This window comes from Aphelocoma coerulescens, chromosome 5 (genome assembly GCF_041296385.1).
Source record: "Aphelocoma coerulescens isolate FSJ_1873_10779 chromosome 5, UR_Acoe_1.0, whole genome shotgun sequence".
In the NCBI taxonomy this organism is placed as follows: Eukaryota; Metazoa; Chordata; class Aves; order Passeriformes; family Corvidae; genus Aphelocoma; species Aphelocoma coerulescens.
Genome location: NC_091019.1, coordinates 29,532,842 through 29,545,057, shown reverse-complemented (window position 1 = coordinate 29,545,057; position 12,216 = coordinate 29,532,842). Strand labels below are relative to the sequence as shown.

The following is a 12,216-nucleotide window of genomic DNA, read 5'->3' as shown; positions in this document are numbered from 1 at the left end:
CACACCTTTGCTAAAGACTCCGCATACATTCCTGCACAGCAGGGCAGTCTGTCACACAGTGCAGCCTGTGGGCTGTTTGCAATACTTCTCATTAGATGTGACAGTGACACGGCTCACAGGAGGGCAGGTGTCACAGCTCCATAAAACAGTGCTATCTATCTTAAACCATGGGGTCTTGCTCAGAGCCCTCTGCAGACTTCCCTTAAAAGGCTCTGAGTTAACTTAATGGATTCACAAAGATTTATGAATCAAATCTGACGTCCTCCTGGGAAAATAGCTATCCCTGATCTACAGCTAAAGAAATGGTACCAAAGGAAGAGTAACTTTTCAAACTGCACAGACATTCACTGTCAGAATGGGAAGACAGAAATCCCAACTCTGAGCCCCAGGCATCTCTGCTCTGCAAAACATTAGCTTATTATTGTAGACAAAATATTTGTGATGCCTGGCCTTCAGACAGCCTCTGCCAGAGAGGAAATGTGCATTTGGAATCAGGCAGCCACAAGATACTGAGCAACAGGTTTCAACTGTAGGGACACCAAATGGTTCAAAATATTTTTGATAGGAGGAAAAGTGACAAATCCCATAAACGAACTTGACTTGATTTCAGAGATCCAGAAGCAAGGCAAGGAAAAGAAATGGATCAACCTAAAGAGAACAGGTACCCCACTACTGAAGGAGTGCATATGGTGAATCAGATCTCATTTATCAGCAGCCGGTTCACAGAAGGGCTTATATGATTTCGCTTTCTTTGCTTTCGCTTCTTATTCAAGCAGCCACAGGCCAGGAAAATTTCTGAATGACCACAGCCAACATACCTTATCAGCTGACTCCAGAAGTTACCAGTGCAGTTAGGGAGAACGTCCCCTTATAACCATCAACCACTAGCTGGCACCACTGACTCTTACTCCTACCAAAATGGGGATCCCTGCAGAATGGCAGAACGGGATGCACTGTTCACCTCCAGTGAACGGGATGCACTGTTCACCACCTGAACAATTCAGTTTCTGCCTCCTTTTCTCCATTTAAAAAAATCATTTAAGAAAATGATACCTACATGCCTCACAGCACAGGGAGATAAAGGGAATGTGCTCCAAAGTACTTCCTGTGCTTAATCAAGGATTAAGTATTCATGTTTTGCACAGTTACAGCAGTGTCTCCACAGTGGGAAACACTACACAATCTGTGTGTCATACTGCTCCTACCTACCTCTGACAACCAACAAATCCACACAAGTACAAGCCCGGAAGTTTTTCTGAAGCTCCTCTGTGCTCCCTTATCTCAGTCACTCTCCAGGACTCAAATCTGTACATCTTCACTCACCAAGGATCTTTCCAAGAACATACTTGAAAGGCCTCAAGATCATCTGGGTTTCTGATTCCATTACACAGAGGAGCATACAAAGACCTAAGGTGTATAGGAATAAAACAAGTATCTTGATAACATCATTAGCTGGCTAAAGGGCAAGACAGGATCACATGTTTGGGCTGCACTGGAGACAGATCATCTACTCATCTACCACCCAGACACTTCTTGCATGAGGATGCCTGTGTCTAACAGCCAGGAGTGGGTGGCACAGCACACGGGGCCAGCACTGCATGAGCTGGAAGCCCCAGTTCCTGTATCACAGCAGGAGAATCTATGAATAAGGAAGAGAGAAGACACACAGGGAAGCAGAGAAGAAAGTATTTAAAGAGCCTCTGTTCATCAGCATCGCCCTCTTTTATCCCTTTCTTATTTCTATGTGCTTGAACTGTGAAATAGAAACAAAAGTAATCCAGGTTCTGGAGTGGTGCAGTTGACACACCTGAAGGATGGGATGCCATCCAGAAGGGCATGGGCAGTCTCGAATGTAGGCTGATGGAAATCTCATGCAGTTTAAGTGCAAGGTGCTGCACCTGGGGCAGGGCAACCCCCAGTATCAATCCAAGCTGGGGGATGAACAGATCAAGAGCAGCCCTGCCAAAAAGGACCTGGGAGTGCTGGTGGATAGGAGGCTGGACATGACCCAGCAATGTGTGCTCACAGCCCAGAAAGCCAGCTGTGTCCTGGGCTGTATCTGAAGCAGTGTGGCCAGCAGGGCAAGGGAAGGGGTTCTGCCCCTCTGCTCCTCTCTCATGGGACCCCCCCTGAAGTGCTGTATCCAGCTCTTGGGTCTTCAGCACAGAAAGGACATGGACCTGTTGGAGTGTGTCCAGAGGAGGCCACCAAATTGATTAGAGGGATGGAAAACCTCTCCTACGAGGAAAGGCTGAGAGAATTGGGATTATTCAGCCTGGAAAAGAAAAGGCTTCGGGGTGACCTAATTGTGGTTTTCCAGTACCTGAAGGGAGCCTACAAGAAAGATGGAGAGGGATTTTTTACAAGAGCAGGTAGTGACAGGACAAGGGGTCCTTTCTAAGTGGGAGTAGGTTTAGATTAGGTATTAGAAAAAGATTCTTCACTGCAAGTGTGGTGAGACACTGGAACAGGTTGCCCAGAGAAGTTGTGGGCGCCCTATCCCTGGAATTGTTCAAGACCAGGTTGGATGGAGCTCTGAGCAACCTGGTCTAGTGGAAGGTGCCCCTGCCCACAGCACAGGGGTTGGTACTACATGATCTTTAAGGTCCCTTCCAACCCAGGCCATTCTATGATTCTATAAAAGGTAAGTAATAAGCAGGAAAGAAAATTGCCCAGGTTCCACTGTGGCTTAAGGTAGTATCCTAGGAATGGTACAGGGGCACAAACTTATCCATCAAGAACAGCAGATGGACTTGGCTGATGGAGAAATTTCATTTTGTATTGTTCTGGCTTTATTCCAGCTCCATTCATACTGGATCTCATCATGTATTTAAAATGAAAAGTGGTTTCCTTGATCCCATGGGTATCTAAGCAAATGCTTTTAACATGCCTTGCCAATAAACGTAACTGCAACAAAACCACTCTACTGTGATTCACTTGGAATAAATATGTATAGTTCCTGGATAAAAAAAGTAATTGCATGCAGAGAGGGAGTTAATACTTCTGTTCTGAATTCCTCCTGACAACAGTCTCATTTTCATTCTATCTGCACTGCGTACCTCCTTGAGTCCTTCCTGCAAGGTCTCTGTGATATATACTTGATTCAAGTATGGCTGACGTATATTTGAAGCTTAAATTCATTGAAACTCTCTGTTACAATTACAATGAATGCTTTAAAACTGCAATAGAGTGAACTCTGTGGTTTCAGTTAGTGCATTTTCACATAATCCTTTGGAAAAGCTGGAGACTGATGTGCACAAGCTTTTTGATTTAATTTTGATTAATTTTTGATTAATCAACACATCAAACAAAGTTCAGTCTCCAGGAACAGGCAGAGGTGAAACAATTACCTTAATCCCTTCAATCCTGAAGCCCAGGTTGGCACTAGAGCTGATGGTTTCTCTCCACTGCATGTACCGGGGTTTGGTGACAGCATGCTGGGCGTTCTCTTCAGCCGTGGGAGCAAGAGGATCCACTTCAATCATTTTCTTGTACATGTCCTTACGCAGCTTTGGCTTCTCTCGTGCCTTAGTCAACTCTTCCTCCAAATATGTTCTGCAAACATCACATCCCAACATGACCTTAAGGACTGCCCCAACATTTCTTTTTACAGCTTACAAACTGGCCTCAAGAAACATCAACCAGGAAAGTAAGCCTTATCATTGCCCCAGTTTTGCACATGGGGAAACCAAAGTACACAGAGCAATGACTGTGCAGGCATATTTAGTGAAACAGCCCCAGGAATCAGGAATTGTAATTCACTTCTTGTTCTAACTATACCTTTACTTACTGTTACAAGTTATTGTTAATTCCTGGTTACAGAACAGGAGAAAGCTGAATTCCCACTGTGCCATAAAATAGAACTGTGTTTTCAGATGACAGTTAGGAAAGATCACTTAACATGCAATCAAAAAAACAAATAGGGCTATTGAAGACTTACTGCATTCTCTCTCTTCAAAAAACTTGACATCAGCCATTGGTAATTTTTTTAGGCCTCAGAAAGTTTTACTTAATGCATCTCAGTGAAAGACAGAATCACTCTTCATACAGAAAAAACTAAAGAGTAAAGCAGATTATCAGAGCAGTTCCAAACCAGAAGAGGTAACTAAGAACAGAAAGGTGAAGGGACACAAAACTTCCACATTTTGCTCTTATCACTCAATCTGTTAATCTGGCAGCCATTAGAAAGGCACTATTCATGTTCTCTACATTCCACTGGTTTCCTAAAGCTTGCTACTTTGTCAGGTGCCTGAATGTTACTTTCTTCATCATAGAGTAACAAACCAGGACGGCATTTAGGAGATGATGTCACTCACTGCCAGAATGTCACCTGCTTTCAACATAACGTGTATTGTTGCAAATCCTTTTCTTTCTTCTGAACATACCAGTGCTACGTATTTCTAATTCATTTAAAATTTTGCATCTATTTGAAAAGGTGTATCTGCATTCCTGTAAGTAGAGTAACTAATTTATGACTCTTGAGCATCTGAGCTGACACCCAAAAGATTACTATGACATCTCATACTTCTGTGTACTGTTACCTTACTCCAGGATCTCAACAGATCCCTATCTGGTTGTTATGCTTAGATAGTATTTTTGATGTTTTCATCTTAATCACAGACAATGAATGGAAAAGAAAGTGGGAATCTGGAGAACAAAATGATGGCAACACTTCAAGATGTCAGAGTAGGGAAAAAAACAGGTCAGTCCTGAGCAAATTGTCAACTCTTTACAGAAAAGATCAATACCAGTGAAGACTTGCAAATGGGCTTTCACACTGCTATTCAGTCATTTACATTGGGAGATGGAAATTTTACTCTTTGTGAGGCCTTCTGAATCACTGCACACACAAAGATTCAATGAACTGGAGGTGAATAAATCATGACTTCTTTTCCCATGTATTATCAGGCCACTGCAGAGAAACTTTGTCTTAAATCACCCCTGAAAATTTCTTGATGTGGATAGTTTTTGAGCCTATAGATCAGTTAGTTTCCAGAATCCATGTACAATCTGGCAATAATGGGACATACTATCCTCAGGTTGTCCAAGATGACTTGTGAGCATGACCATATGTCCCCCCTCCTTCAAATGCAGAGAAAGCACATTCTCTTTCCTTCACCCCACCTGATCCCCATCTTGCAGTCCATCACACTTGGCCCTTCAAAATCAGTAAGCAAGTCATCCAGCTGGATGTAGCTCTCGCCATCTCTCTCCACCACGCCATGGAAGCAAGGGACGCAGGAGCGTAGTGGGTCTTTCATTAGTCGCTCAAAACACTCCTTTTCATTCTCTGAGAAGCGTTTGAGAATCTTCCCACTATCAGCTGCCTTGAAACTCCCTAAAAAAAGAAAATCAAACATTTGCTGACAAGATTGACGTGCAAAAAAGAAAAACCCCTTCCCCCACCATTCCAGTTTCATCTATCTCAGTCTCATGGCAGCAGTTAAAGACTTCCCCTGAAGAGAAGAGATAGGTTGCTTTTCATAAAAAATAAAACATACAGGACAAACAGCTGTTAGCAGTTAAAGTCCATTTGGATACATTCCCATGTCAGAATTTATAGCTTTAAGCAGTGCAGTTGCTTCAGGCCATTGGGCTGTTTGGGGTTTTTTTCCATGTTAAACTTTGCTAGGTTATTAATCAGTACTATACCTTCTAAAATGCACAGGAAGAAGCCATGAACCAGAATTCATTAATCCTCTGACAGGCTATTTTAAAGCTGCATAACAGTGCCAGTGCTGGCTTTGTCTTTAATCCTCACACAAGTTATATACACCTGCTGAGCGTGTCCGGACAGAGGCAGCGCAGTCAATCAGTGATAGTTAAACAGCCAGAACAGGCCAGAAGCCAAGCACTGCCCTTTCCAAACACACACACACACAGGCTGTGACTGCCCCTTTGTCGGCCTGCAGGTACTGCCTCTCCTCTGGAAACCTGCTAATCTGCTAATGCCCTGCAGGTACAGTCTGGAGGGCGACGGTGCTTTTTACAGCGCTGTGTCTGAATGCTATCTAGGACAAATGACATCTGCAGAGGCCACAATTAGCAGTAATCAGACTCCACCTGCCCAGAGTTTCCAAATGCTCTCCTGTCTTGCAGCCTGCCGGCAGCATCTGAGGAAAGTACACGTTTCATTCAGAGGTATCCTTTAGATCTATATGAAATAAATTAGGCACCAAAGTAGAAGCCTCACTAATCCTGGGGAGAACACTCAACCTTTACCACAGCAGAATCCTTCAGCCATTGCCAACTGGTTCTCCTTTGACAAATCCTAGAACTGGCACTGCCTCGGCACAAGGGTAAGGCTGGTAACAGCCCAGGTTCTAGTTCAGAAAAACACTGTCATATCAGAGAAGAACAGCTGCAGAAAGGATGGAGTAAACCCAACCACAGAAAACTACTAAAAGGAAACTGGAACAGTATCTCTCCTAATCAGCTTCTAGTAAACTCTTAACCCTCCTCTTCCACCCTACTACAGGAGTCTCCAGAAGGGTTATGATTACACGACCAGTGCACCGCTCCACACAGCCAACTCCATACATCTGTGACAAAAACTGCATTAAGACTGGGTCATCTTGGCACTTTGTTTGATACAAATCAAACCAAACGACAACACTGTGCAAATTGCAGCTACTCAGTATCTAGGGCTCAGTAAATTTCTCAGCACAGCTTTGGAGTGCACCGTATTAGTGCATTAGCATACACAGAGGTGGTTCATGCACTGCATTACAGCACGATGCAGCGTAGGTGCCTGCCCACATGTGTACTAATAAACCCCCACTAGCACCACACAGGAATTACATGAAGCAGGAGAGACACAAACCTGATCACTTCCCTTTGCTGTTTTTCTGCCTGATAAATGAAACTAAGCCTGCATCAGCCTGGTGTGCTACATCAGGAGCACACCTACCAATTTTTACAGACACAAAACTAGAACCAACTGACTGAGCTGCTCCTTGCACTCATACAGTGAACAGTGACAGATTCACAATGCAAACACCTGGTCAGCAAGGCAATTTTCGTATTTGTTTTCCACCCAAGGACCTACATTCAGATGAGGGGTTTGGAGTGGTATTAGAAACACTGTCCTTCTCAGGGCTGAAGCACATACAGTCATGAACAGTAATCCTTCCCACTAGAGAACTAACTATTGGCTACTAAGTCAAGAAAAATTATCCCATACCGCAACCAACAGCATCAGACAGATTAGGGCTTTAACTCCCCAATCTCTTGCATCCCTATGTATTTTACACATATCACCTTACAAGCCTGGCCCTTCTCCAGAGTCTGACCACTGCTTCCCTGCTCATCTCATTATTCAGGTATATCACTCCCACTTCCCTATCCACACCACAACCGAAATATGTTTTAGGTCACAGATTTATGGGATATTGTCTGCTTCCTTTTTACCTGAAGGAAGAAAGGAAACAGAGAAAGACTGTTCTCCTTGCTGCAGTCATCCTCACTCCAGAGACAAACACATTGAAGATACCCCTCTCACCTGTATGCCCAGCCAGCTGCACCCATGAGTAGCGTTTCTTGAAGGGGCTGATGACTGGTAAGTTAACCATGGTTTTAATTGTATGCCATGCCTTTTTCTGGAAAAGAAAAGAAATCTTAAGTTGGGCAAAAGCTGAAATCCTGGCATGCCACAAATATATTACATAGCTTCATGCACATTGAGTTGTTCCTCACTAATTTGTAAGTGCTCAAAGGTGGAACCACAAACCAAACATCATCATCATTGTTGGAAAAATATGCACACAAACCCAAGAATGGACAAATAAAGATAACACCCTGCCATACACAAGAAAGCTGCCTGTAAGAAAAAAAAAGTCAGACTGCACGTCACAGGCCTGTTCTTAGCCACACCTCGCCCTCTGTGTGTGAGTCACACAGTATGTGGACAGCAGATGCTGAACGAACACACACATGCACACATACGCACATTTAAGTTTCCATGAGACATGCACATAAGCTGCTTGTCACTGTCAGCAACACTTCCTTTCCCAGGGAACTTCAGCATCACCTCGTGATTAACAGCTTTCCCTGAGTCAGCAGGTGAATCTTACTGTGATACATGTATAGAAAAGGCTTCTCTAGTTGGACACAGAGCTCACCCAAGTCCCTCAGCACCTCAGACAGCCTTCTGTAGAATCTACTCCAGGTCATGAATTTTCCTAATCCCTCCCCACCTTCCCAGTCCTGTTACTGTTTAACAAAGCTGGGCATTGCTCTGGCGACCTTTGAGTGCAGCTGCCTGGGTACCCCTGCAGGCAGACAGGGAAACAGAACAGCTGCTCACAAAGAGCAGCTGAGTGCTCTGTTGCAAAGACAGAAGGGAAAAAAAAAAAAATTGAAAGTGAAAAAGTCTCATGCTCTGGAACTGAAAACCAGGTGGGAGAGAACCACAGCCCACCAGCGTTCATGTTACAGTTGGAGCGATCCCAAAGTGCCTTACAAAGAAGGAGAGCAGGCTCAGTTCTTCTATCACTAGAACACAATACCCTGCTGGAGAAGAAAAATGGAGCTGGATGATACTTATGCATGACAATTTAGTGCTGAGGGAGTTTTGTTGAGATCAAGTGTAGCTGGGGATTAGGCTGCATTTACAGAAGTGTTTATCAATGGCCCAACTGGAGTTCACCAAAATCAACAGGAGGCATTAATGTCACTGAAAACAAGTTTAAGTGCTTGCTCATCAAGTGAAAAACACACATTCAAAACAACCGTGTCTTCTCTAGCAGGGATATTGATCTGGAGATTGGGGTGCTTAGGCTACCTAATTTTTGCCTTCTGCAGTCTAAGTGAAAAACAGAAAACGTGAAATTGCAGGCAATAATACACAGGCAAAATGTTGCTCTCCAGATCACACTCTGACCTGGCCAGCTTCCCCAAACTTATTAACTAACTTATACCACATTTCTTATAAGGTACCCTTCAGCAACACTGGTCATCATGTGAGGGCAAAAGCTTGCAGCGATCTTAGAATGTATCAAGAGGATATATGAACCCACAGACACAAGCGATTGCTTTTTTAAAGATTTGTCTTCACAAGAAAGCTTTAAGTTATGCTTCAAATTAAACCGGACATAACAATATAATTACCATATGAGCATACTTACTCTGAAATGAGGTTGCTTCTACCTATTTAACTTTGTTTTTTAATGGAGTTCAAGCTGAAATTAAGTCTTGGTCAGATATGTGCCCCATGCAGTGACAGTCCTTTTGAAAACATACTATGCCAGTGAGAGGAAGCATCCAGAGAAAATGCTGGGTGTTTGAGAATTATGAAGACTCAGCCACACTTACTAGAACTCCACAGATGTTACTAGATCTAGCTAAACTCTGATTTCATAACTAACTTCTGCAGGTTCATATGCTGTATTATTTGGATTCGATATTACTTATTATTTTCCTTAAGCTGTTCCAAACTGCAGCCTTGCAGTGCTGAACAATGACTTGTGCCTGTTGCAGACCCAGCCGCTGTTCTGTGAGGATAAGAGAGACTCTTGTACACCACTTAAACATGTCTGTAGCCTCCTTCTGGAGGAAAGTGCAATGTAAATACTGTTTTTCAAGCAGGAAAGAAATTATTTTTGTATATATGTTTGTCAGATTTCACCGATAGCAGAAGCTCTTCAGTCTACTCTGCTGTTTCTACTTCAGAAGGACAGAGTCCCAAGTTATTTAAACAACAGTTGAAAATAAACATCATTATGAAGTAAAATGACCTCTTTGAATGTAGCTCCTGCCAAAGATTTAGTTTTTTTAAGATTCCAGACCAGTTTTCAGGGCAACACTGCTTTTTCCCCATCCCTTAATCAGAAGTCAACATTGCTCCATAACTCTCCCATAAAGACCCCACACACATCATAATGTTCCACTCCTAACAAGCTGCATCCTGTCTCCCAGTGACTTGTCATACTGTTACATGCATCAGTAACGAGAAGCACAGATTCTCAACGAATGCACATCAACTGTCAATGCAACATCACACTCCAGTGGCTCTCCTACCTCCTCCCTCCCACCTAACGCTAAGAAGCTGAAGCTTTTATTTGTATTGTGGGCGTGAAGGAGAGACAATGGGCCAAATTCAGCCCCAGCTCAAGTGGACTTAGGCTGCTTAGGTTACATCTGCCCTGGATAAGTATGTTTAAGTTACTCATCCAATAAACAGACACTGACAATTTTTATTTACCTTTTTAAATTTTAAATAATCTCTTCACAAACCTTTCCTCCCCCTCAAAACAGGGAAAGCAGAAGGCTCAAACTAGGAGAGAAAGGACTGCCTTCTGACCCATCCTGTGGGGAGTGCTGCCATCAGCAGGGGTTCAGCAGTTTCACTTTCCTCTATCTCAATTTCTAGCCTCCCAGCTCACTCAGCCCAGGGTACAAATTGCCAGGATGCAAGCAGGGCTCCATGCTGGTAGAGCAATGGTGTGAGTGGGAAGATGAAAACTTTGTGTGCTTGCTGTAGGAGGAATCATTCTCACTTCTATTTCTAAAACAAGATCTCTTTGTTAGCAATGGCATTACGTGCTTTTCAAATCACTGCTTTATGCTGCCATGGCAAAGAGGGCTTCTACCACTGCCCATCTGTATTTGCAGTCTTATCTCCCTCTGTCACTGTTTCTTCTAGACTCCTGATCAGTCTTCCTTGATGTTTTGCTCTGCCTGGGTTTCTCCTAGACCTCACTTCTTCTAGATTCCCAGGGGAAACTCAGGTATCTCTGTATTCTATCTGTATTCAGGATTGCCTGAATCAGATGCTCTTGACATCACTGATGCTGTTTTATATGCCTCAATATGCTCAAGAGTTTTCCAACAGTAAAAACAAAGGCATTCCAAAGGAGTCAAGAAGCAAACATGAAAAATATTAACATTCTTAGACTCAGCATGTAAGTTATTCAATGTGACCTTTAAGTGACACATGATATAAACCCCCCTGAGCAATAAAAGGTGTGGGGCACTAAAGAGGGAAAAACAAGCTTTCTGCCAATGGGGCAGGCCACTTGACAGTCTGTGCCAAGGCAAGTGTGTCCCTGGCAGTAAATGGACAAAATTTCAGTGAAGAGAATGGGAAAACCCATTCACGCAATGCAGCCACAATGCACGCAAAGGAGCTGTGGTTCTGTGTCTAATCTGTTACCTGAATTACTCTCTTGACTCACTTTCCTGAATTTGAAGCATAGCTCTGAAGAGAAGAACACATCCATGCAGCAGATGTGGAGCCCTGCTCTGTGCATATGCAGACAAGATGCTGGCCAGGTGAGGTATTCCCACCCTATTCAACCCTGGACAAAGGCAGCTGCTGCCATTGTGTCCATCCATTAAGGAAGAGCAGCAGTTACTGAGCACCACTGGTTCGTGTGAGCACAGCTTTCTCCAGGCCTTTTCTCATGATGAGCACACAACTTCACACGTGACCAGTGTGTAGAGGCACAGCCATGATGAGCCCACACAAACACACCAGGACGGCTTGCCTGACAAAAATCCACTAAACTCTCTGGGAGGCATTTCATCCATTTCAAGGGATTTGGGCTCAGACCCCACTGTCCCCAAGAATTCATCTCCAGGAACTACCAGGCTTTCCTGAAACTGTCCCATCACTTCAGGACAAGGGCTATAACATCCTAATAGGCAAGCTCACTGAAGAGATTAGTGCAAACTCCCTGCATTGGATGGGGTTTTTTTGGTTGCTGTTGTTGCTTTACAGGCAGTACAGAACAACTAACATCTCTCTGAGCATATGCTGACTCCCTCAGGAATAGGAGAGCCACTCTAATTCCTAAAGGGAACAGTGGATAGGGAGCTGAACCTTCCTCTGCTGTTCTGTGGAAAAATAAATAAAATCTCTCACTTATTTAAGGGTAAAAAGAAAACAATAATATCCCAGTGAATGCCTGAAACACATGTAACTACCCTCAGGCAATAAATGACAAACAGGTAACATACACAAGAATTTGTTCTATTTAGGACTTTTCAGCAATTACAATAAATAAAATCACCAGTCACATCTAAATTAGGACACATTGCAGGTAGGGGGAATAAGAAAACCCTTTTCTTCAGAAAAATGAAGTAATTCAGCTTTCATAATTCTAGCATATTGAAACTATAATGAGTTAAAGAACAAAAGAACACTAAAATTCAATATAAATCAACAGGGTCTTTAAAAAAATCCATGATTCCATCAGCAGCAGAGTGAAGGAGTAG

At 43.3% G+C, this 12,216-nt stretch overlaps 1 protein-coding gene across 1 annotated transcript in view; it reads right to left on the bottom strand.

Moving 5' to 3' along the window:
• ITPKA (inositol-trisphosphate 3-kinase A) overlaps positions 1-12,216 on the bottom strand; it is a 40,369-nt gene that overhangs the window by 7,949 nt on the left and 20,204 nt on the right. Inside the window, exons 2-4 of the mRNA XM_069017377.1 lie at positions 7,502-7,598; positions 5,125-5,338; positions 3,351-3,555 (exon numbers count right to left, since the gene is read on the bottom strand). Coding sequence (XP_068873478.1) covers positions 3,351-3,555; positions 5,125-5,338; positions 7,502-7,598 — 516 coding nt within the window. The remainder of the gene's footprint in view (positions 1-3,350; positions 3,556-5,124; positions 5,339-7,501; positions 7,599-12,216) is intronic.